Raw genomic sequence first — 26,054 nt, forward strand, 5'->3', positions numbered from 1 at the left:
TGTAACAACACACTAAATTAATATTGCAAAACAATTAACTTTTTGTCTCGAATACAAAGTTATGTTTGGGGCAAAACCAATACAACACATTACTGAGTACCACCATCCATATTTTCAAGCATAGTGGTGGCTGCATCATGTTATGGGTATGCTTGTAATCATTATGGACTGGGGACTTTTTCAGGATAAAAAAGAAACTGTATGGAGCTAAGCACAGGCAAAAATCCTAAGGGAAAACCAGGTCAGTCTACTTTCCACCAGATACTGGGAGATTAATTCACCTTTCAGCAAGACAATCTACACGAGTTGCTTACCAAGAAGGCAGTGAATGTTCCTGAGTGGCCTAGTTACCGTTTTGACTTAAATCTACTTAATTCTATGGCAAGACTTGAAAATATTGGTCTAGCAATGATCAAGACCCAATTTGACAGAGCTTGAAGAGATTTGAATAGAATAATGGGCAAATGTTGCATAACCCAGGTATGGAAAGCTCTTAGAGACTTACCAGAAAGACTCACAGCTGTAATCACTGCCAAAGGTGCTTCTACAAAGTATTGACTCGGGTGTGAATACCTTCCGGAGACATTTGAAACCCCACCTCTTTAAGGAATACCTGGGATAGGATAAAGTAATCCTTCTACCCCCCCCCCCCCCCCCCCCCCCAAAAAATAAAAACCATTGAAAAGTGGTTATCCCACTGGCTATAAGGTGAATGCACCAATTGTAAGTCGCTCTGGATAAGAGTGTCTGCTAAATGACGTAAATGTAAATGTTATTTAAATGAGATTTCATTTTCAAAAAATTCTCAAAACATGTTTTCACTTTGTCGTCATCATGGGGTATTGTGTGTAGATGTGAGAAGCAAACATATTTTTTAAATACATTTTGAATTCTGGCTGTAACACAGCAAAATGTAGAATAAGTCAAGGAGTATGAATACTTTCTGAAGGCTCTGTATGTCTTATTGTGACATTAGGTTCAGCAGTGTACTTGGCAGACCCAGAGGAACTGAGTCACTCATTTCAGAGTTAATCCAAATCCATGCAGTTTTTAAATGCCCATTTCAACGCTATTTACGTATGTGATTTTCTCTAAAAGATCACATTGGTTGCTCTGAGGTGAATTTAGCCCAAATATTGTGTTTCCATACTCAGAAAGAGACTTCAACAGTATCAGGACAGTCTTCCCAGTTCCCATGATGTGAGAAGACAGCAGCTCATGGGTGGAAAGATGGGATAGATCTTACACTACGGCTGTTTCTGCCGTTTCATGCTTCGTCTTGCCCTCCCTCAAGGCTCAAGGAGGGACCTAGGATCTTCTCCAATACACTTTGAGAGGTAGGGCAAATAGTGGAGGAAACAAGGATGGAGGGAGCAAAGATTTGAAAGCTAGTAAAATGTTTAGACGTGGTTTATGCTTCCCTTCTCACAAGGATTCCCACACTGAAGTTCTGTACCGACAGGTAGCTCTCCTGCCATTCTGTTGATGCCTTACTAACCAGATGGTAAATGGTCTGGTAAACCTAGGCATTTTCTGTGGATAAATCTGTTTCTGAAATAATTACATTTCATTGAGTTTGGTTCAAACAATCGTAAGCACTGTACATGTATCGCCTCACTAAACTGTAAAGTTACACATCCATCCACAATCATGTTCTTCACAATCATACATCAATCATCTTAATTCAGGTCTGTTGGTTGTATAACACACTATTGCAGTCTTTAAAATAAATGAAAGTAGCTAACCTTAATGATAGTTACTCTTTTTTTCATGTGTTTAATGGATAGTTCAGCAAAGTTATATACAGTGCCTTTGGAAAGTACTCAGACCCATTGACTTTTTCCACATTTTGTTAGGTTACAGCCGTGTTCTAAAATTGATTTAAAAAATATCCCGTAATAACAAAGCAAAAACCGGTACACATTTAAATAAGTATTCAGACCCTTTACTCAGTACTTTGTTTAAGCACCTTTGGCAGCGATTACAGCCTTGAGTCTTCTTGGGTATGACGCTGCAAGCTTGTCACACCTTTATTTGGGGAGTTTCTCCCATTCTTCTCTGCAGCTCCTCTCAAGCTCTGTCAGGTTGGATGGGGAGAGTTGCTGCACAGCTATTTTCAGGTCTCTCCAGAGATGTTCGATTTGTTCCAAGTCCGGGCTCTGGCTGGGCCACTCAAGGACATTGAGACTTGTCCCGAAGCCACCCCTGCGTTGTGTTGGCTGTGTGCTTAGGGTCGTTGTCCTGTTGGAAGGTGAACATTCGCCCCAGTCTGAGGTCCTGAGCGCTCTGGAGCAGGATTTAATCAAGGATCTCTCTACTTTGCTCCGTTCATCTTTGCCTCGATCCTGACTAGTCTCCCAGTCCCTGCCGCTGACAAACACCCCCACAGCATGATGCTGCCACCATTATGCTTCACCGTATGGATGGTGCCAGGTTTCCTCCAGACGTGACGCTTGGCATTCAGGCCAAAGAGTTCAATCTTGGTTTCATCAGACCAGAGAATCTTGTTTCTCATGGTCTGAGATTCTTTAGGTGCCTTTTGGCAAGCTCCAAGCGTGCTGTCATGTGCTTTTTACTGAGGAGGGGTTTCCATCTGGCCACTCTACCATAAAGGCCTGATTGGTGGAGTGCTGCAGAGATGGTTGTCCTGGAAGGTTCTCCCATCTCCACAGAGGAACTCTAGAGCTCTGTCAGAGTGACCATCAGGTTCTTGGTCACCTCCCTGACCAAGGCCCTTCTCCCCCGATTTCTCAGTTTGGCCACGCGGCCAGCTCTAGGAAGGGTGGTTCCAAACTTCTTCAATTTAAGAATGATGGAGGCCACTGTGTTCTTGGGGACCTTCAATGCTGCAGAAATGTTTTGGTACCCTTCCCCAGATCTGTGCCTCGACACAATCCTGTCTCGGAGCTCTACGGACAATTCCTTCGACCTCATGGCTTGGTTTTTGCTCTGACATTCACTGTCAACTGTGGGACCTTATATACACTACCAGTCAAAAGTTTTAGAACACCTACTCATTCAAGGGTTTTTCTTTATTTTTACTATTTTCTACATTGTAGAATAATAGTGAAGACATCAAAACTATAAAATAACATATATGGAATCATGTAGTAACCAAAAAAGTGTTAAACAAATCAAAATATATTTTAAATGAGAGATTCTTCAAATAGCCACCCTTTGCTTTTCCTCTGTAGCTCAGCTGGTAGAGCACGGCGCTTGTAACGCCAAGGTAGTGGGTTCGATCCCCGGGACCACCCATACACAAAAATGTATGCACGCATGACTGTAAGTCGCTTTGGATAAAAGCGTCTGCTAAATGGCATATTATTATATTATTTATTATTATTTATGACAGCTTTGCACACTCTTGGTATTCTCTGAACAAGCTTCATGAGGTAGTCACCTGGAATGCATTTCAATTAACAGGTGTGCCTTCTTAAAAGTTAATTTGTGGAATTTCTTTCCTTAATGTGTTTGAGCCAATCAGTTGTGTTGTGACAAGGTAGGGGTGGTATACATAAGATAGACCTATTTGGTAAAAGACCAAGTCCATATTAAGGTAAGAACAGCTCAAATAAGCAAAGAGAAACGACAGTCCATCATTACTTTAAGACATGAAGGTCAGTCAATACGGAACATTAAAGTAACTTTGAAAGTTTATTGGGTAAGTGCAGTCGCAAAAACGATCAAGCGCTATGATGAAACAGGCTCTCATGAGGACCGCCACAGGAATGGAAGACCCAGAGTTACCTCTGCTGCAGAGGATAAGTCCATTAGAGTTACCAGCCTTAGAAATTGCAGCCCAAATAAATGCTTCACAAAGTTGAAGTAACAGACACATCTCAACATCAACTGTTCAGAGGAGACTGTGTGAATCAGGCCTTCATGGTCGAATTGCTGCAAAGAAACCACTACTAAAGGACACTAATAAGAAGAAGAGACCTGCTTGGGCCAAGAAACACAAGCCATGGACATTAGACCGGTGGAAATTTGTCCTTTGGTCTGGAGTCCAAATGTGAGATTTTTGGTTCCAACCTCCGTGTCTTTGTGAGACGCGGTGTGGGTGAACGGATGATCTCCGCATGTGTATTTCCCACTATAAAGCATGGAGGAGGAGGTGTTATGGTGTGGGGGTGCTTTGCTGGTGACACGGTCTGTGATTTATTTAGAATTCAAGGCACACTTAACCAGCATGGCTACCACAGCATTATGCAGCAATACGCCATCCCATCTGGTTTGGGCTTAGTGGCACGCTTGGATCATTTGTTTTTCAACAGAACAATGACCCAACACACCTCCAGGCTGTGTAAGGGCTATTTTACCAAGAAGGACAGTGATGGAGTGCTGCATCAGATGACCTGGCCTCCACAATCCCCCGACCTCAACCAAATTGAGATGGTTTGGGATGAGTCGGACCGCAGAGTGAAGGAAAAGCAGCCAACAAGTGCTCAGCATATGTGGGAACACCTTCAAGACTGTTGGAAAAGCATTCAAGGTGAAGCTGGTTGAGAGAATTCCAAGAGTGTGCAAAGCTGTCAAGGCAAAGCTGAAAATAGCTGTGCAGCAACGCTCCCCAGCCAACCTGACAGAGTTTGAGAGGATCGGCAGAGAAGAATGGAAGAAACTCCAGGTGTGCCGAGCTTGTAGCGTCATACCCAAGAAGATGAGGCTGTAATCGCTTCCAAAGTACTGAGTAAAGGGTCTGAATACTTATGTAAATGTGATATTTCCGGGGGGGTTTTAAAAATACATTTGCAAAAAAATCTAAAAACCTGTTTTTGCGTTTTCATTATGTAGTATTGTGTGTAGATTGATGAGGGAAAAAACAATTCAATCAATTTTAGAATAAGGCTGTAACGTAAATTCAAGCGGTCTGAATACTTTCCGAATGCACTGTATGTGTGCCATCTAGAAGACAAAAGATTGAAGTGCCTATGAACAGGCGCATCGACGACTCCATCCAGGATGCGTCCCACTGGAAGGGTGTCTACCTCAAGGCCAAGCTGCGCATGATGCAGCTGAAGAACCAGGAGGCGTTTGAGACGTCGTCGCTCATTGGGCACAGTGCGCGCGTCTACGCCCTATACTACAAGGACGGCCTTCTCTGCACAGGTGGGTTATGGTCATTTTGGGTTGTAGTAGTGTTAAGTCTTTCTCTGCCATAACGTTGACGGGACGGCGTCTTAATTGTGTGCTCTCTTTGGCTTCTTGGGTTGAAATTAAGGGTTTGGTGTTAGCAGCTGTGAGTGCTGCTTAAAGTGGCATTTTTTGTGCAAAATGGAAAATCTATAATAATCGCTAGTTTGCTAGTGATCTTTTGTAGTCTGTTAAAATTACGTTGCTGTTACACTCGGTGTGTAATTCCTCATTGTAAAATTCACCAATTATTTCAAAGGCTCTGATGACCTTTCTGCCAAATTGTGGGACGTCCGCACCGGGCAGTGCATTTACGGCATTCAGACGCACACCTGCGCCACGGTGAAGTTTGACGAGCAGAAGCTGGTGACGGGGTCCTTTGACAACACCATCGCCTGCTGGGAGTGGAGCACGGGGGCCAAGATCCAGCAGTTCCGTGGGCACACGGGTGCAGGTCAGGGGACCCCTGGGTCGTCTCCAACCTTCCCATTTGCTGACTTGAGGTGTTTTGCAGATCGTGCATACTGTGTCCAATTCCTGACATAAAGGATATTGCGAAGGGATATCCCACCATAGTGACATAATAAACAAGCCTTTGGGTTTTTACAAAATGTGTCCATAAGAACCAACTTGTGAAGAAAGATTTAATTCTCAGAGGTCTTCTGATAAAAGGTTTGTTGTGGGCGTTGTGGTATTGCAGTCTTTTCTCCCATACTCTTATATTGTGCCTAGTGGTTCCTAGAGACAGCTGGCCTCTGCTGATCTGTGGGGTTTTGATTGACAGGCAAATATAAACAGATTTTATGCATGAGCTGCCTCCAAGTAGCCTCGGTTGCATAGAAATTATCATTATTCAGCGTTCTAGCATCAAATGTCTCTTTTCACATATCAAATCTTATATTTCTTATGTTATAGGGAGAAAAAACTTCTAAGTGTACGAAATTATGATTGTCACACCAAATGTGTTGCATAGCCTTTTGGATTGGTGTACTAACACCAGGTCTCTCTCTCCTTGGCTCGGCCAGTGTTTAGCGTGGACTACAATGATGATCTGGACACGCTGGTGAGCGGCTCGGCCGACTTCTCTGTGAAGGTGTGGGCCCTGTCAGCAGGCGCCTGCCTCAACACCTTGACGGGACACACCGAGTGGGTCACCAAGGTAAACCCTACCAATCTGTCCTGAATTACATTCAGGATCGCTGCTCAGCTGCAAATGGTTTTGAATCAGAACATTTTATCTGCATGTTTGTGGGGTTCCGTTGAGGTCCTGGGGCAGAATAGTGTAGAATTGCAAATCTTGATCACATAAGTAGCGATTTTTGGATGCAAGGATTTGTAGATCAGTGATTTTCTATGCACAATCTGAAATGCGCACATTGTCTTGTGCAAGTGCCTGCGAAATGGATGAAAGAAGAAGTTTGCACAGTGTTGCATTCCTGAGCAAAGCCCTGTCTAGCACACTCACTGGTTTTTCTGCTGGTAAATTGTCAAAAAACTGCAAACTGCCCAGTGTTCAATAGGAATACTAGATGAAGGATCCAAACTGCAAGCTGCCCAGTGTTCAATAGGAATACTAGATGAAGGATCCAAACTGCAAGCTTCCCAGTGTTCAATAGGAATACTAGATGAAGGATCCAAACTGCAAGCTGCCCAGTATTCAATAGGAATACTAGATGAAGGATCCAAACTGCAAGCTGCCCAGTGTTCAATAGGAATACTAGATGAAGGATCCAAACTGCAAGCTGCCCAGTATTCAATAGGAATACTAGATGAAGGATCCAAACTGCAAGCTGCCCAGTGTTAAATAGGAATACTAGATGAAGGATCCAAACTGCAAGCTGCCCAGTGTTCAATAGGAATACTAGATGAAGGATCCAAACTGCAAGCTGCCCAGTATTCAATAGGAATACTAGATGAAGGATCCAAACTGCAAGCTGCCCAGTATTCAATAGGAATATTAGATGGTCTAACTTGTCAAGTCTTAAGACTCTCAAACCTTTTCCTCCCCTGTGTAGGTGATTCTCCAGAAGAGTGAAGTAGAATCCATGGTACACTGTCCTGGTGACTACATCCTGTTGAGTTCAGATAAATATGAAATAAAGGTAATGTGGTTCATTAATTTGTGCTGCTTTGCATCCACCGCCTTTTCAACTTTCACGCAATGATTGACCCTGTGCTGTCTTGTCACTGTAATACTGAAGAAGCCCACATGGTGTCCCCCCTCAGCTCCGTTTGACCACAGAGCTGCATTATCTCTACAGATATATATATATATATATATATATATATATATAATATTCATTCATATGTTTCTATGTATCATTGGTTATTTCACAGGTTTGGCCTATAGGCAGGGAAATCAACTGCAAGTGCTTGAAGACCCTGTCCGTGTCAGAGGACCGCAGTGTGTGTCTGCAGCCTCGCCTGCAGTTTGACGGCCGCTACATTGTCTGTAGCTCGGACCTGGGGGTCTACCAGTGGGACTTCGCCAGCTTCGATATCCTCAGGTAAAAACTGCCCAGGGCCTTGTTTCCTGATAAACAGAACTTTGCGCTTCATCTTTTATGCTCAGACAGGCCATGTATGCTCGGAAATGCTTACCCGTGACGCATTTCCCACGACCATTTAAACTCCCTTGGCAAAAAATAGGTCTCATACATTGTAACACATTCAAGAGTGCAAATACAGAATTTCGATACTCTACATACATATTTAGTGATATAAAGACGGCCACACTTCTTCTACATGTGACCAAATGTACAGTTTAAGCTCTTAAATGATTAACTTGCAACGACCGGCTCCTGCCAGCTCCTCACTCATCACCTCCAATCTCTCTCCATTTAGCTCATGGAGGCTAGCATTTCATCATTTAGTTGCCATGACACCCATAGCTATAAAAGCCAAGGAGGATCAAATGAAAAAAATTAGTTTTCCTGCTGGTAGACGGAGATCCATAGTGGAATGAGAATGCGTTTCTCAGCTGGCGGATTTGGAATCATATGCAGACTTTGCGAGGCGATTCAAGATCAGTAAATGTTGTCGACACATTAAACCAATACAAATTAAATGCATTTTTTTAAATAAATTGTAATGATAAATTCATTGTTGATTTATGTTTTCATCAAACTAATAAACATTGTGTTTATGAACTGGGGCCATTTATTATTACATAACTATGAACATGTTATAACAAGTAATATAATAAGAATCTAAGTATATTACACCCACAGTAAAACCCATGCAGATTATTACATTTGTAGCTAGACAGCAAGTGTGGTATAATGACCACAATAATTCAACGAATACAGACTGGATGCTTTGCTGTTGCTAAGTATTTTATTTTAGATTTATTGAAATATTAAGTAATGGAGTGAGCAGAATATGGCAAGGGCTATGGAGGAGTGTCAGGTGGACAGCCAAGCGGTTCTGGGTCCCTAAATCAATGCTGGGGGACAGGATGAGTGATCGGGTGGCCCCTGGCGCCCGCAGCGGACAAAAAAACGCTTCTGTCATCAGAAGATGAGGATGCCTTGGCCAACTGCTGTCATCACACCGCAAAGCAATGCTTTCCACTAAACTGGACCCAACTACTGCCAACACACCGCAAAGTAAGGTCGACCAATACTTTGAGCTCCTCGGCAAGACACTGGAGGAAAACAGACTGATGGAAAGGCCAGCACAGATTTAGAACTGACCCGGGGCAAGGTCATTGTGGAGAGAGGCTTCAAACAGACTTACCTCTAGGCGCCAGGGACGAGGGACAGTGTCACTGTGCTGGCTTGTCTGAGTGCAGCTGGAAAGGATATCCGTCCCTTCATCTTTGCAAAGGGATATACTAGAGGGACATGCACACAGAATGGCCGAGCCAATGCTCTGTATTAAATTACCCTCCGGCTACGTAGACTCAGCTATTTAGGAAGTGATTCCAGGTTTCTAAAACAAGCAGTCCAGGAGTGGCCACTGCTTCCGCTGTTTGACGGCCATTGTTCCCACATGGACCTGGAAGTGGTGGACACCGGCAGAAGGGAAGGCGTCGTTCTTCTGTCTCCCATCTCACTTTTCTTATGTCCTTAAACCCCTTGAAGTTGGCGCTTTCGATTTTTGGCTACTCCTCTCCACCCATCAGCCCGCCCACTGGTGGCAGCTCACCTTATCCCCCTTGACCTGGCAGATCTATTGGTTTGTTCCTCATTTGACAAAATGACAACATACCGTCTCGCTGTGGTGGCAAGGGTTATTACAGGGGAGGACTATCAAAGACCGCTCAAGTGAAGGCAGGAGAGAAGGGGGCTGCTGCCGCCCAGAAGGAACAGCAGCAAGCAGGTAGCGGGCCCAGGAGTAGACCGCCACCACAGCTCCACCCCCTCCTGAAACAACCACTAGCTCCAGCATCCCCACCCCTCGTCGCATCTGGCCTCCATCGTCACGGCTACCAGCTGACTCCTCTCCCTCTGGAAACAAAAAGAGAACAGGTAAACTATTTTATTTTGATTTTAATTTTGTTAACATTGTTTGTCTGTTTTTATAATACAAAACAATATGCTTAGTGTATTGCCCCTAACTTTAAACATATCCTCCATAGGCCATACTTCTACCAACACCGCTAGCTCCATGCCAGAAACAGCGAATGTTTACCCAGGTATTCTTTAAATCATTTTTTTCTCCATTTTGCAGCAGTTGTGTACCGTCTAGCCAATTGTACAATGTGTAAATCGACAAACAAATCTTTATTTCTACCTCATACAGATCACTGTATTTAACCTTGTCATATATTTAACCTTGTGATGTCATGGGCCGTTCAGATGTTGGTGTTGCTGATGCGGAGATGGTGGTGGACACATACCTTCATCAGTATGACAGGTTAAATACAGTGATCTGTATGATCATATAGAAATAAAGATATGTTTTAGATTTACACAAGTTGAAATACAATCATGATGAACATTATGTACAAAAATGAGTTAATAGTTACTCTTCCTTTTCCCCTCAGCCTGCACGAGCCTCAACATTTACAGTGCACCTGGGGAGGTTGACCCCTCCCCTCAGAGGAGGATGAGGACATGGTGTTTTGGTTCCAGTGCAAACTATGGCTCCACTCTTCATGGATGGGATGGAGGGGGAATACTATTGCACCATTTAAATTATTATTAGTTACGTTACTGTGATGTTTTGTTCTATGTGCCATGTTCTGTTATTTAAACAAATCAGTTTTATGAAATCAATTTGTATCAATCAGTTCATGACTGTATATCTATTTATTTTCTGTTTCAAATAAACATTCCAACTTAAACTTGCAGCACTTATCTGAAGGTCATCTTTTAAATTTGAGTTAATATGCCTCCAACAAATGTATTTTCATATGTGTAGTTATTCAAATGTAGCAATATTCTGGTGGTAAAAAAGGCATCTTTAAGGGTTTGACATAATGATTGTTTAAATGCCATACATGGAGAAGTAGACACATTTGACCAATAGATGGCCATCTTTACCTGATGAGAAGCTGAGGCCCTCAGCAGGTCAGTGCAAGTCACCACTGTAACCAGGAACACGTTTTATTTATAGAACAAAGAACTAGAGACCACTGCAATTAGAATAAGTATATCAATAACGATATCCATGGTTACGAACAAAAGGACTTCTGAGGGTGTTCGTACATGGAATGTAACGGAACCTTACCTGCCAACAATCTCATGCAGTTACTGAATCTCCTTGTCCTTCTTTCCAGGGTCATCAAAACGCAGGACCCCGCCAACCTCTCCCTGCTCAGCTTCGGCGAGGTGTTCTCGCTCCTCTTCGACACTGACTTCCTGTATGTCATGGACCTGAGGACAGAAACTATAACGGGCCGCTGGCCCCTGCCCGCCTACAGGAAGTCCAAACGAGGCTCCAGCTTCCTGCCGGGAGTCACCTCCTGGCTCAATGGGCTGGATGGGAGAAATGACTCTGGCCTCGTGTTCGCCACCAGCATGCCCGATCATAGCATTCACTTGGTTCTGTGGAAGGAAAACGGATAAAGAAATACCACTAGAGGTGAAACCTACAATGGCTAGGTTGTCAATTGCCATGTAAACGGGGTGCTCCGACTTTTGAAACTCGCAGCCAAGTTAGATAATGCATGGACCAAAGTGTTAATGTTTTTCTACCTTTTCTTTCTCGACACATGCTCTCATATACAAACATCATGCAACATGCTTTCAGAAAGAGTATCGGAGATGGTTTCACCAACCGAAACGCTGCTATGAATACAAGGGGATGAAAGGCCTGGTTCAGAGGGCAAAGGCAGCGGTTGGTTTTAGTTCCAGCCCTGCCATGGGCTCTCTTGAAGGAAAGACTAGGACCGGGAGGGTGGCTGAATGAAGACTGAACTCTCTAAAAACTGCGTGGTCAAGTCAGGCTCTACAGCTGTAGATATTTCCCCTGTATTACTATGTATTGGGACCTTTAATCTTCGGACAGGGTTCTTCAAGCAGCTAAGAGGCAGGGAGTTGCCTTAACACAGTACTACTTTACAATGAAATACAATATGACTGTGTCCTAGGTTTTTCATAGACTGACCAACCATCCCCATGAGAGTTCCATGTTGACATTTTCAAAGTGGTTTGGTGCATTGGATTTGTACAATGTGAAGCGTTTGTTGGATATTCAGTGTAGCTCCATTGTTTGATAATGCTTTTCTTAGGGGTGCTTGTTTTAAAGTCAACTTGAGAAATGTTGTCATGTGCCTTTATATTTGATTTAAATATCCATCTGTGTAATAAGAAACAAACTAGAATTCCATTATTACCCAGGCACATTGCAATAAGATAATGACTGCGTTGTAATTTTATTATTTGAATCTTTCATACTCACCATACTATAACCAACCGCATACAATGTATTTCTAATACCACTATTTACCCTACATGATTCACTTGAATATTTCTTGTGAATTGCGGTATTGAAGTATAGACCAAGTTATGTTCCAGGTTATTTTTCTAAAGGCTTTGAGGTTGGAAGTTTGCACAATGTAGTGATTGAGAGGTGGACAATTGGTTATCTACTTGGAAGTCAATGCAAGGCTTGACTGCTACAGTGCCTTCAGAAAGTATTCACACCCCTTGACTTTTCCCACATTTTCTTTTTACAGCCTGAATTTTTAATTGATTAAATAGTGTCACTGGCGTACATAAAATACCCCATGATGTAAAAGTGGAATTATGTTTAGAAATCTTTACAAATTAACTAAAAATGAAAAGTTGAAATGTCTTGTCAATAAGTATTCAAACCCTTTTATGGCAAGCCTAAATCATTTCAGGAGTAAAAATGTGCTTCACAAGTTGCATGGACTCTGTGTGCAATAAGTGTTTAACATGATTTTTGAATGAGTACCTCATCTATGTACCCCACACGTACAATTATTTGTAAGGTCGAGCAGTGAATTTCAAACACTGATTCAACCACAAAGACCAGGGAGGTTTTACAATGCCTCGAAAAGAAGGGCACCTATTGGTAGATGTGTAAAAATTTTTTTTTACATAAAAAGCAGATGTTGAATATCCCATTGTAGTTACTATACAATACTAACCTAATTGACAGAAGGGAAAATAAGGACACCTGTACAGAATAAAAAATATTCTAAAACATGCATCCTGTTTGTAACAACACACTAAATTAATATTGCAAAACAATTAACTTTTGTATTCGAGACAAAAAGTTATGTTTGGGGCAAAACCAATACAACACATTACTGAGTACCACCATCCATATTTTCAAGCATAGTGGTGGCTGCATCATGTTATGGGTATGCTTGTAATCATTAAGGACTGGGGACTTTTTCAGGATAAAAAAGAAACTGTATGGAGCTAAGCACAGGCAAAAATCCTAAGGGAAAACCAGGTCAGTCTACTTTCCACCAGATACTGGGAGATTAATTCACCTTTCAGCAAGACAATCTACACGAGTTGCTTACCAAGAAGGCAGTGAATGTTCCTGAGTGGCCTAGTTACCGTTTTGACTTAAATCTACTTAATTCTATGGCAAGACTTGAAAATATTGGTCTAGCAATGATCAAGACCCAATTTGACAGAGCTTGAAGAGATTTGAATAGAATAATGGGCAAATGTTGCATAACCCAGGTATGGAAAGCTCTTAGAGACTTACCAGAAAGACTCACAGCTGTAATCACTGCCAAAGGTGCTTCTACAAAGTATTGACTCGGGTGTGAATACCTTCCGGAGACATTTGAAACCCCACCTCTTTAAGGAATACGTGGGATAGGATAAAGTAATCCTTCTACCCCCCCCCCCTATAATGCACCAATTTGTAAGTCGCTCTGGATAAGAGTGTCTGCTAAATGACGTAAATGTAAATGTTATTTAAATGAGATTTCATTTTCAAAAAATTCTCAAAACATGTTTTCACTTTGTCGTCATCATGGGGTATTGTGTGTAGATGTGAGAAGCAAACATATTTTTTAAATACATTTTGAATTCTGGCTGTAACACAGCAAAATGTAGAATAAGTCAAGGAGTATGAATACTTTCTGAAGGCTCTGTATGTCTTATTGTGACATTAGGTTCAGCAGTGTACTTGGCAGACCCAGAGGAACTGAGTCACTCATTTCAGAGTTAATCCAAATCATGCAGTTTTTAAATGCCCATTTCAACGCTATTTACGTATGTGATTTTCTCTAAAAGATCACATTGGTTGCTCTGAGGTGAATTTAGCCCAAATATTGTGTTTCCATACTCAGAAAGAGACTTCAACAGTATCAGGACAGTCTTCCCAGTTCCCATGATGTGAGAAGACAGCAGCTCATGGGTGGAAAGATGGGATAGATCTTACACTATGGCTGTTTCTGCCGTTTCATGCTTCGTCTTGCCCTCCCTCAAGGCTCAAGGAGGGACCTAGGATCTTCTCCAATACACTTTGAGAGGTAGGGCAAAGAGTGGAGGAAACAAGGATGGAGGGAGCAAAGATTTGAAAGCTAGTAAATTTTTTAGACGTGGTTTATGCTTCCCTTCTCACAAGGATTCCCACACTGAAGTTCTGGACCGACAGGTAGCTCTCCTGCCATTCTGTTGATGCCTTACTAACCAGATGGTAAATGGTCTGGTAAACCTAGGCATTTTCTGTGGATAAATCTGTTTCTGAAATAATTACATTTCATTGAGTTTGGTTCAAACAATCGTAAGCACTGGACATGTATCGCCTCACTAAACTGTAAAGTTACACATCCATCCACAATCATGTTCTTCACAATCATACATCAATCATCTTAATTCAGGTCTGTTGGTTGTATAACACACTATTGCAGTCTTTAAAATAAATGAAAGTAGCTAACCTTAATGATAGTTACTCTTTTTTTCATGTGTTTAATGGATAGTTCAGCAAAGTTATATACAGTGCCTTTGGAAAGTACTCAGACCCATTGACTTTTCCCACATTTTGTTAGGTTACAGCCGTGTTCTAAAATTGATTAAAAAAATATCCCGTAATAACAAAGCAAAAACCGGTACACATTTAAATAAGTATTCAGACCCTTTACTCAGTACTTTGTTTAAGCACCTTTGGCAGCGATTACAGCCTTGAGTCTTCTTGGGTATGACGCTGCAAGCTTGTCACACCTTTATTTGGGGAGTTTCTCCCATTCTTCTCTGCAGCTCCTCTCAAGCTCTGTCAGGTTGGATGGGGAGAGTTGCTGCACAGCTATTTTCAGGTCTCTCCAGAGATGTTCGATTTGGTCCAAGTCCGGGCTCTGGCTGGGCCACTCAAGGACATTGAGACTTGTACCGAAGCCACCCCTGCGTTGTGTTGGCTGTGTGCTTAGGGTCGTTGTCCTGTTGGAAGGTGAACATTCGCCCCAGTCTGAGGTCCTGAGCGCTCTGGAGCAGGATTTAATCAAGGATCTCTCTACTTTGCTCCGTTCATCTTTGCCTCGATCCTGACTAGTCTCCCAGTCCCTGCCGCTGACAAACACCCCCACAGCATGATGCTGCCACCATTATGCTTCACCGTATGGATGGTGCCAGGTTTCCTCCAGACGTGACGCTTGGCATTCAGGCCAAAGAGTTCAATCTTGGTTTCATCAGACCAGAGAATCTTGTTTCTCATGGTCTGAGATTCTTTAGGTGCCTTTTGGCAAGCTCCAAGCGTGCTGTCATGTGCTTTTTACTGAGGAGGGGTTTCCATCTGGCCACTCTACCATAAAGGCCTGATTGGTGGAGTGCTGCAGAGATGGTTGTCCTGGAAGGTTCTCCCATCTCCACAGAGGAACTCTAGAGCTCTGTCAGAGTGACCATCAGGTTCTTGGTCACCTCCCTGACCAAGGCCCTTCTCCCCCGATTTCTCAGTTTGGCCACGCGGCCAGCTCTAGGAAGGGTGGTTCCAAACTTCTTCAATTTAAGAATGATGGAGGCCACTGTGTTCTTGGGGACCTTCAATGCTGCAGAAATGTTTTGGTACCCTTCCCCAGATCTGTGCCTCGACACAATCCTGTCTCGGAGCTCTACGAACAATTCCTTCGACCTCATGGCTTGGTTTTTGCTCTGACATGCACTGTCAACTGTGGGACCTTATATACACTACCAGTCAAAAGTTTTAGAACACCTACTCATTCAAGGGTTTTTCTTTATTTTTACTATTTTCTACATTGTAGAATAATAGTGAAGACATCAAAACTATAAAATAACATATATGGAATCATGTAGTAACCAAAAAAGTGTTAAACAAATCAAAATATATTTTAAATGAGAGATTCTTCAAATAGCCACCCTTTGCTTTTCCTCTGTAGCTCAGCTGGTAGAGCACGGCGCTTGTAACGCCAAGGTAGTGGGTTCGATCCCCGGGACCACCCATACACAAAAATGTATGCACGCATGACTGTAAGTCGCTTTGGATAAAAGCGTCTGCTAAATGGCATATTATTATATTATTTATTATTATTTATGACAGCTTTGCACACTCTTGGTATTCTCTGAACAAGCTTCATGAGGTAGTCACCTGGAATGCATTTCAATTAACAGGTGTGCCTTCTTAAAAGTTAATTTGTGGAATTTCTTTCCTTAATGTGTTTGAGCCAATCAGTTGTGTTGTGACAAGGTAGGGGTGGTATACATAAGATAGCCCTATTTGGTAAAAGACCAAGTCCATATTAAGGCAAGAACAGCTCAAATAAGCAAAGAGAAACGACAGTCCATCATTACTTTAAGACATGAAGGTCAGTCAATACGGAACATTAAAGTAACTTTGAAAGTTTATTGGGTAAGTGCAGTCGCAAAAACGATCAAGCGCTATGATGAAACGGGCTCTCATGAGGACCGCCACAGGAATGGAAGACCCAGAGTTACCTCTGCTGCAGAGGATAAGTCCATTAGAGTTACCAGCCTTAGAAATTGCAGCCCAAATAAATGCTTCACAGAGTTGAAGTAACAGACACATCTCAACATCAACTGTTCAGAGGAGACTGTGTGAATCAGGCCTTCATGGTCGAATTGCTGCAAAGAAACCACTACTAAAGGACACCAATAAGAAGAAGAGACCTGCTTGGGCCAAGAAACACAAGCAATGGACATTAGACCGGTGGAAATTTGTCCTTTGGTCTGGAGTCCAAATTTGAGATTTTTGGTTCCAACCTCCGTGTCTTTGTGAGACGCGGTGTGGGTGAACGGATGATCTCCGCATGTGTATTTCCCACTATAAAGCATGGAGGAGGAGGTGTTATGGTGTGGGGGTGCTTTGCTGGTGACACGGTCTGTGATTTATTTAGAATTCAAGGCACACTTAACCAGCATGGCTACCACAGCATTCTGCAGCAATACGCCATCCCATCTGGTTTGGGCTTAGTGGCACGCTTGGATCATTTGTTTTTCAACAGAACAATGACCCAACACACCTCCAGGCTGTGTAAGGGCTATTTTACCAAGAAGGACAGTGATGGAGTGCTGCATCAGATGACCTGGCCTCCACAATCCCCCGACCTCAACCAAATTGAGATGGTTTGGGATGAGTCGGACCGCAGAGTGAAGGAAAAGCAGCCAACAAGTGCTCAGCATATGTGGGAACACCTTCAAGACTGTTGGAAAAGCATTCCAGGTGAAGCTGGTTGAGAGAATTCCAAGAGTGTGCAAAGCTGTCAAGGCAAAGCTGAAAATAGCTGTGCAGCAACGCTCCCCAGCCAACATGACAGAGTTTGAGAGGATCGGCAGAGAAGAATGGAAGAAACTCCAGGTGTGCCGAGCTTGTAGCGTCATACCCAAGAAGATGAGGCTGTAATCGCTTCCAAAGTACTGAGTAAAGGGTCTGAATACTTATGTAAATGTGATATTTCCGGGGGGGTTTTAAAAATACATTTGCAAAAAAATCTAAAAACCTGTTTTTGCGTTTTCATTATGTAGTATTGTGTGTAGATTGATGAGGGAAAAAACAATTCAATCAATTTTAGAATAAGGCTGTAACGTAAATTCAAGCGGTCTGAATACTTTCCGAATGCACTGTATGTGTGCCATCTAGAAGACAAAAGATTGAAGTGCCTATGAACAGGGAGGGTATGGTAGTAGGTGCCAGGCGCACACCGGTTTCAGTGTTTCAAGAACTGTAACGCTGCTGGGTGTTTCACGCTCCACAATTTCCTGTGTGTATCAAAGGACATCCAGCCAACTTGACACAACTGTGGGAAGCATTGGAGTCAACATGGGCTAGCATCCCTGTGGAACGCTTTCGACACCTTGGAGGTTCCATGCCCGATGAATTGAGGCTGTTCTGAGGCAAAAGGGGGTGCAACTCAATATTAGGAAAGTGTTCCTAATATTTTGTACACTCGAAGATATAAAACACAGGAAAATCACGTTTTTAACTGCACTGGGCCATTGTCACCCAGAAATATTAGATAAAAACAGCTGCATTGGACCTTTAATCAAATGTCTAATGAATGAACATTCTAAATGACAAACTTACTGAAAAGCTTTCTATAGGTGAATAAACATGAATGGTGTCCTCCCACTTGCTGATACATTGGACTAGGCACTTGATTAGGGACCAGGTCACAGGTTCAAATCTTGCTCAATAAAAAGTATATGTATAGCCCTGGTTACGCCTTGCATTGACCTGTGGTTTTGCATTATAATTCTTAAATAATTTGCCTACTACACAATCACTCAGCTGTTAGAGTGATTTAAAGGTATCGCCAGTTATATGCTGTCAACTTTGTCTTGAGATCTGGCAGCAGAACTGTTAGCTGTTGCGTGCTAATCGCTCTGAGGCTTGGTCAGAGGAACAATAGCCGTTTAATGAGCGGGATAATGCACACAGGCAGCTAGTGACAGAGAGGGGCTTACCAAGGGACAGGGAAGTCAATGGCCAGTTTATGCACCATCTTGACAGGCTAGCAAAAGCTACCAGTAATTATCTGTATTAGCATTTTTTAAAACTAAGTGTGGGGAGGGTATCAACTGTTGTGGGACTGTGTTTGGCAATGTGTTTACACTACATCACAGTTCAGGCAGGCTGCACAAGTTGGGCTATCGTGCTTGATAAACTGGTAAATATTCCCATTTTCCTAGAGAAATTGGCCAATTTTCTTGCCTGTAAATGGTTGTTCACAAGTAGCCTATATGAAAGCAAATAAGATTAAGAATTTGTTTGTAATTGATTGCTTGAATGGTTTGTGTATTGTTCCTAGTAATAGTTTGGGATGTGCTGCTGGTATGTCTTCAAAGTAAATAGATCAATTAAGCAATTAAGTATATATTAAGTATCAAGCATCAATTAAGTATCTTAAGTATCCATTTAGCATAAACTGGGTCGTTCGAGTCATGAATGCTGATTGTCTGACAGCCGTGGTATATCAGACCGTATACCACGGGTATGACAAAACATTTATTTTTACTGCTCTAATTACGTTGGTAGCCAGTTTATAATACCAATAAGGCACCTCAGGGGTTTGTGGTATATGGCCAATATACCACGACTATAGGATGCATAAGAACAGCCCTTAGCCGTGGTATATTGACCATATACCACACCCCCTCGGGCCTTATTGCTTAAATAATCCACAATGCTTTGGGATTGCAAATGTACACTGTTCAACAAGATGGCTTCAATTTGTGTCTTGATAACTGAGCACTAGATGGTGGTAGAGATGTGGATTTACATCTGCTGTTCATTGACAAATGAACTGAGGACGGCATTCAATCAGTTCTAGATTGTGGTTTCCAAAAAGCGATTGCATTTGACTTGCACAGCAACATCTCCTGAAAGGAGGGAGTTAGACACTTGGTACAGAAATGTTCAGTCCGGCTGCATGCACTGGATTATTTCTCAGCCAGGTTTTCAAACTGAACAGGTCTCACCCTGGGACTTCCAGTTTCTAAATCCCTGGTCAACTCCCTCCATCCAGGAGGAGATATGCTGCTGTGCAAATCAAGCCCTGCTGCAAGTGCTATACCTTGTTTAAAACCAATCTATAACTGATTGAATCCCAGTCAGACCAACTAGCAAATCAATTTGATGCTAGTTAAAGGTGGAGAAAGAACTTGAACAAACTTAAATTCCAAGAAGTGAAAAAACCCATCCAGGTGCTTTAATAATGATTGATTCATTTCATTTATTTATTGCAATAGATGTACAAAGTATTGGTAACCTTAAAATGTTAAAATGTTAGAAAAAAAGCACATCTGTGACAGTTAACAGTACAGTATATCAAAACATTACTGTTTCAACCAGCTGGGTAGATCACATCTAGGTAGATCACATCTACCCAGATGGAAGAGCATCTTTAAACCGCTTTGTCAACACAGATTTTCGTTCAAAGGCATATAAAAGATAGAAATGTCTGAAAAAGAGAAACTGAAAATGTTTTTGTTGTTGATCAAAAATGCAAAAATTAACATGCAAATTAATTTAAAACAAAAAAAATAAAAGAACGTGGAGAATTCTAAACTAAAATAAATATATTTCTCCATATTAACTTGCCATTAATATTCTACTCCCTTAATTTATCTAGTTAGACTACTACATTTTTTATTTACATGTTAGTTTTTCTTTGAGTTACAGTGTGAACTAAGGGTTCTGAGTCATGAGAATTTTTGACCGATGCTTTTCTTCATTTATTGTCATGGCTCACAACAACTCAAACACAGATTGGAGGGGGTGAGGAAGAAGAGGGGGGGGGGGGGGACGACTTTGGCTACAAATACAAAGATGATGAAGATGCCTCAACATGATGTAGACACCAGTTGCAGGCGACATGTTTTGGTCTCTTGGACAAAGCATAGTAGCGTCAAGATACTGCTAAATAATGACATTGAGAGGATGTTACAGTATTAGACTCATCACACCCCCACATTCTACATCTAACTATACATAGATAAAAAAAAAAAAAATAAACACACTAACACACCTTATTTGGTTGTGACATACCAATAGCAAGTTTTTTGTATTTTTACGTGACATCAACGACAAAGATCCCCGCCCGGTTGGATTGATACATTTTTTAAAAATTCATATATTTAAATATAAATGTAGAGTAACCCGTGTTTTGTTTGTAACATTGTCGCTTTGTAACAGTAACTGAGGGTTGAGTGCTTTACACACCGGTACACAGAACAGATCTTGGTTAGTAAGATTGTACCATCGGATTTCTAAAAAGATCATTAATGACATGCTTTGCACATATTTGAAATAAATATTTTATACACTAGTATGTATATATATATTATACATACACACACGAGAGATTATATATATATATATATATTTTCATTCATAATCACATGGCGTAGTCATGGTCTAGATAAAGGACAGAATGGTGAGATGCAATCGTGTGGGTGGTAATAGTACAAGGAAACGGAAATGCAAAGCACACTGCATGTGGATTTCCATGTGGGACTGAAATCTAAAAACTCGGCACGGCAGCAGATGACAATAAAAGCAACAGAATGAGAGACCATCCCTTCATCGACTCCCACTTTAGTGTTTATCAGATTTACATTCAACTGACCCAAGCCTCCTGCCAAAAAAGTCATAAAGGATGAGAACTAGGGAAGAGCGGGGCAATGACGTGGTCGATGCTATGACCTATAGACAGCATGTTGGGTAAGGCGTGGGCAATACTGTACATTATAAAACGCAAATAACGCTGTTTTGATCCAGTAGCATTCGGCAGTTCATATTCTAAGACCCTCATTAACGAGTTAAAGAACGAGTAACTTAACATGGCCACCTGCTTTGGGCCATTCTCACCCCCGAGAGAAGGGCCCACATGGTACGGTACGCACCACAACTTTAACTCTCCCGGAACAATGGAAAAGCGGGCTGACAATAGGTATATGGACCAGCCTAAAAAGGTCCAAAAATGGAACTGAGGGACAGTGGAACCTTTCAAATAAACCAGGTATGGGCTTTTACAACAAGTTCTTATTACAGTAGCTCATCTGCATAAAGGCCTGTATCAGTTCCCTCTTGAAACATGCTAATCCATAGCTTCTACCGATCATTTCCCCACTTTTGAACAACCTAACAGAACAGCCACGGAACTCTGAACAAAGACACTCAGCAAAGTTAGGGCAAAGTCTTAATTCGGTTGTAAGGGCTAGACCAGTTCCTTTGTAGAGTCACTCCAATGTGGGGGACCGAGGGGCAGTGTCCTAACTTGAGATATGCATTATCAACTCAGCCTTTTAAGTCTCCTTTAGACATCAATACACAAATTCCGCAAAAAGTGTGAGTAAAATTGGAGCATCTCAAATTAGGATTCAGCCCATAGATTCCACTATGGTGACAGACTTCAAAGAGGGGAACCTACTCAAGTCCAATGGGGACGTGGACTAAGAACTCAGCCGGGGGGTTCGTTGCTTTTGGTTGAAACACTTGTTCGTGTTAGCAGCTTTTGTGAGACAACTGGCATGACGAGGCGAATCCGAAGCTAAACCCATTTCTGACAGCGCGGTAGTAAGGCCCTTGGACCTTCCAAGCGTAGACCTGCAGATAGCTTTCTGTTAAGAGACCATTCTTGGGCACCAACCAATCGAATTCCAGAGTTGAAGCACTATAAAGTAAGTACAGAGTGCTGCACTAAGAACACCGTTTCATTTCCACAGCTTAAAGGAAGACAAATACAAATGTGGAGAAAAAAAATGAATCAGAGGTCAGAAAACAAACCGTTTAGGGAGGATAAATAAAACACCATAAAGCTTTGTGTGCCATCAAGTGGAGACTTTGCTAACCTCCTACAATCCACTCGCATAAAAACAATCCTCAGTAAAAACAAAGATTACATTTAAAAACCCAATAACAAAATAACTTGTCCATCTATATTCTTCATACCGTTCAATGTGGGTAGAGCGATTAATAATTTAATTCCTTTGATTTCAACTGGAAGGCACATCCATAAGGCTATAAAAGGTGTAGCAAAGCATTCGGCATTGTTCTCTCCCAAACACAAGAAAATGAAAAAATTAGATGGTGCTTATTGCTGCTTTGAGAAAAGCAAAAATGATCTAACTTAAAAACGTGACATCGAGAAGAATCTGACTAATAATAACAATAATGATAATAACGTTGTGTGAATCGCGTGCACAGATGCTTTCAAGCCAGAGAGGAAATCAACTTTGGAGTAAATTAAATTGTTCACTTCTTTCATGTGCCGTGAACAATTAGAAAAGAGTAGCGTGGACTTCCCCGACCCTTTCACATAAGAGGCTGGACCTCCGGAGCAACACCATATCCTTTATTATTATCATTATCATTATCAGCATCATCAATGGCTACAGTTTCTACCTTCATTGGAGTGTGTATGGTTTGTCTTAGGGCTGGCACTGGGATGGGAGGTGTGGGCGGTCCCAGAGGCAGCGTGTGTGTGTGTGTGTGTGTGTGTGTATTTAAGAGTAGAAGGTGAGGACACTTTGGTGGTTGCCTCGCACCAGGAGGAGGGGAGGCAGGTTCTTGGACAGAGTCTCCAACCAGGACATGTAGAGAGCACTGGACACCGCTCCCTTTCTGGCCAGGGGCATGCTCCTGTAAGAAAGAAAGAGACAGACAGACATATATAGAGAGATATGTTAAGTCGTCATACAGTGTCCTTGGCAAAAGGCACAAGAGAAAATATAACCTATTGAGAAAAATACCAGGGGGGTAGAGTCTAGGGGTTGATTTGGGATATGTCCACAAAAGCGTAGTTCAAATTCACCCTAGGTCTGCTGGACCGGCACACTCCTGTTTCATCACCGATACGCTCCCACTCCCTGGGCAGTTACATAGGGACAACTTCACATAGGCTGACTGTCAATCATGTGACCAGCCGCACCATCCAGTCCCACTTGGGTTTTATTGCATTAGTCTGGGTTTCCCCTCAGACCGCACTATCCATTTCAGACCCTTTCAAATCTCAACCTCGTGCCCAGTCTGTGTATCAGCACAAACTCAATCCCACACGCATACTTCAATAAAGTGCAGTAGGACGAACAGACAGCATTGACACATCCTATTCCAAACATCCATTAATGAGACACAAAATGGAGGTCCAGTGACACTGAGGACAATGGGCTTTTCTATCGCTCTCTGGCCACCTTCATTATAGTGATATCAGTACAGTATCAGTGGTGGAGGGGAGGAGAGGAGAGCAGTGGTGTTGTGGCTAGGATAGCAGGGACTGAAGCAGAGCCAAGCCAGTGGTGGAGAGAGAATGCAAAGGCAATTAACCCACAGCCCTACTGAATGAGTGAGTGTGGAGTATGGTCTGTGTGTGTGTGTGTGTGGAGAGAGGGAAGGATGAGTGAGGAAGTAGAGGGAGAATGACATGAGGAGGAGGAGGATAGGAGGAAAATGGAGAGAGGGTAAATATAGCAGAGAGAGAAGAGGATGAAGAGTGGATTGAGAAAGAGAGGAGTGAGCAAGAGAGAGCAAAGGTGGAAGAGAAGTGGCAGAGAAGTGAAAAAAATGGAGGTAAGGAGAGAAGGTGAGACCTAGGGGGAGGAGGAGGAGAGGAGGGTGACAGAGGAGAGTGTTTATGGGAGAGCTGCTGGTGTCTCAGTTTACAGGGCAGCCAGCTGATTCACTTAGCGCCCGTTATTGACAGACACATGAGGCCTCCTCCACATCTTCACACTGCCAGTGGCTGCCAGAGTCAAAGCCATAATGCCCGCACACAGGCAAGTTGCAACACACACACAAATTAATAAATGCTCTTAAATGTGCTTACATGACAATGAGGTTGGCTGTGCTCGAGTGCTCCTTCAGCAGTTCGTTCAGTCTGATCTGACGATTAGTCTGAGAAGAATTAAAACATAAATACAGGTTAAGTTGGATACACCAACATCGATGCTGCAGCCACACTTGGCTGTGGGATAGGCAGACACAGGAGCACATTCCTCCCCATGTAGCTCGTAAAAGACATTGGGCACATGTACCCAACTTTTCATAGGCTTGGTTCCATTTTGGCTCCTAGCATCCTACAGCTAGCCCCTACCACTTCCATGTTCACAGATTTGAAAAGGACTGGATAGGAGTAAGTGATATGGTGATGGCTTGAGTGGTTAGACTCACCTTGGCCCTGTAGAGCTCCAGCTCGTTGTCTGTGATCCTCCAGGGCTCGCTGGCCTTCAGTGCCTCCGCCGCATCCTGCTCCATGTCGTCCTCCTTCAGCCGGTACGGCTCGATCATCTCCTCAAAGGCAGTCACACTTCAACACCACAGGGGATCAAAGGTTGTTAAACCATTACACACACACACACACACACACACACACACACTACCAGTCAAAAGTTTGGACACACCTACTTATTCCAGGGTTTTTCTTTATTTTTACTATTTTCTACATTGTAGAATAATAGTGAAGACATCAAAACTATGAAATAACACATATGGAATCATGTAATAACCAAAAAAGTGTTAAACAAATCAAAATATATTTTATATTTGAGATTCTTCAAAAAGCCACCCTTTGCCTTGATGACAGCTTTGCACACTCTTGGCATTCTCTCAACCAGCTTCATGAGGTAGTCACCTGGAATGCATTTCAATTAACAGGTGTGCCTTGTTAAAAGTTAATTTTAAAATAACTTAATGCGTTTGAGCCAGTTGTGTTGTGACAAGGTAGAGGACAGAAGATAGCCCTATTTGGTAAAAGACCAAGTCCATATTACGGCAAGAACAGCTCAAATAAGCAAAAAGAAACGACAGTCCATCATTACTTTAAGACATGAAGGTCAGCCAATACGGAAAATGTCAAGAACTTTAAAAAGGTTTCTTCAAGTGCAGTCGCAAACACTATCAAGCACTATGATGAAACTGGCTCTCATGAGGACCGCCACAGGAATGGAAGAGCCAGAGTTACCTCTGCTGCAGAGGATAAGTCCATTAGAGTTACCAGCCTTAGAAATTGCAGCCCAAATAAATGCTTCACAGAGTTGAAGTAACAGACACATCTCAACATCAACTGTTCAGAGGGGGCTGTGTGAATCAGGCATTAATGGTTGAATTGCAGCAAAGATACCACTACTAAAGGACACAAATAATAAGAAGAGACCTGCTTGGGCCAAGAAACAGGAGCAATGGACATTAGACCGGTGGAAATGTGTCCTTTGGTCTGGAGTCCAAATTTGAGATTTTTTCAAACCACCGTCTCTTTGTGAGACGCGGTGTGGGTGAACGGATGATCTCTGCATGTGTAGCTCCCACCGTAAAGCATGGAGGAGTAGGTGTTATGGTGTGGGGGTGCTTTGCTGGTGACACGGTCTGTGATTTATTTAGAATTCAAGGCACACTTAACCAGCATGGCTACCACAGCATTCTACAGCAATACGCCATCCCATCTGGTTTGGGCTTAGTGGGACTATCATTTGTTTTTCAACAGAACAATGACCCAACACACCTCCAGGCTGAGTAAGGGCTATTTTACCAAGAAGGGGAGTGATGGAGTGCTGCATCAGATGACCTGGTCTCCA

At 42.5% G+C, this 26,054-nt stretch overlaps 2 protein-coding genes across 2 annotated transcripts in view; one reads left to right on the top strand and one right to left on the bottom strand.

The window, feature by feature from the left end:
• Positions 1 to 4,949: 4,949 nt before the first annotated feature.
• Positions 4,950 to 12,455, top strand: LOC311127875 (F-box/WD repeat-containing protein 2-like). Its single transcript, XM_084159775.1, has 6 exons — positions 4,950 to 5,112; positions 5,396 to 5,590; positions 6,162 to 6,295; positions 7,152 to 7,238; positions 7,474 to 7,643; positions 10,862 to 12,455. The coding sequence occupies exons 1-6, from the start codon at positions 5,010 to 5,012 to the stop codon at positions 11,148 to 11,150; spliced, it is 978 nt and encodes a 325-aa protein (XP_084015901.1). The 5' UTR covers positions 4,950 to 5,009; the 3' UTR covers positions 11,151 to 12,455.
• A 10,365-nt stretch (positions 12,456 to 22,820) lies between these two features.
• slc12a2 (solute carrier family 12 member 2) overlaps positions 22,821 to 26,054 on the bottom strand; it is a 63,677-nt gene continuing 60,443 nt past the window's right edge. Inside the window, exons 25-27 of the mRNA XM_084160433.1 lie at positions 24,655 to 24,790; positions 24,311 to 24,378; positions 22,821 to 23,127 (exon numbers count right to left, since the gene is read on the bottom strand). Of these exons, the coding sequence (XP_084016559.1) occupies positions 22,992 to 23,127; positions 24,311 to 24,378; positions 24,655 to 24,790 (340 nt within the window). The 3' untranslated portion in view covers positions 22,821 to 22,991. The remainder of the gene's footprint in view (positions 23,128 to 24,310; positions 24,379 to 24,654; positions 24,791 to 26,054) is intronic.

This window comes from Coregonus lavaretus (genome assembly GCF_964263955.1).
Source record: "Coregonus lavaretus genome assembly, chromosome: 4".
NCBI classification, from domain to species: Eukaryota; Metazoa; Chordata; class Actinopteri; order Salmoniformes; family Salmonidae; genus Coregonus; species Coregonus lavaretus.

What these genes read in the sequence shown, in the direction of transcription:
- LOC311127875 (XM_084159775.1), top strand. Translation starts at nt 5,010, where the DNA reads ATGATGCAGCTGAAGAACCAGGAGGCGTTTGAGACGTCGTCGCTCATT. An exon ending in ACACCGAGTGGGTCACCAAG is followed by an intron (nt 6,296 to 7,151) that starts GTAAACCCTACC and finishes TCCCCTGTGTAG; the next exon opens with GTGATTCTCCAGAAGAGTGA. An exon ending in CAGATAAATATGAAATAAAG is followed by an intron (nt 7,239 to 7,473) that starts GTAATGTGGTTC and finishes GTTATTTCACAG; the next exon opens with GTTTGGCCTATAGGCAGGGA.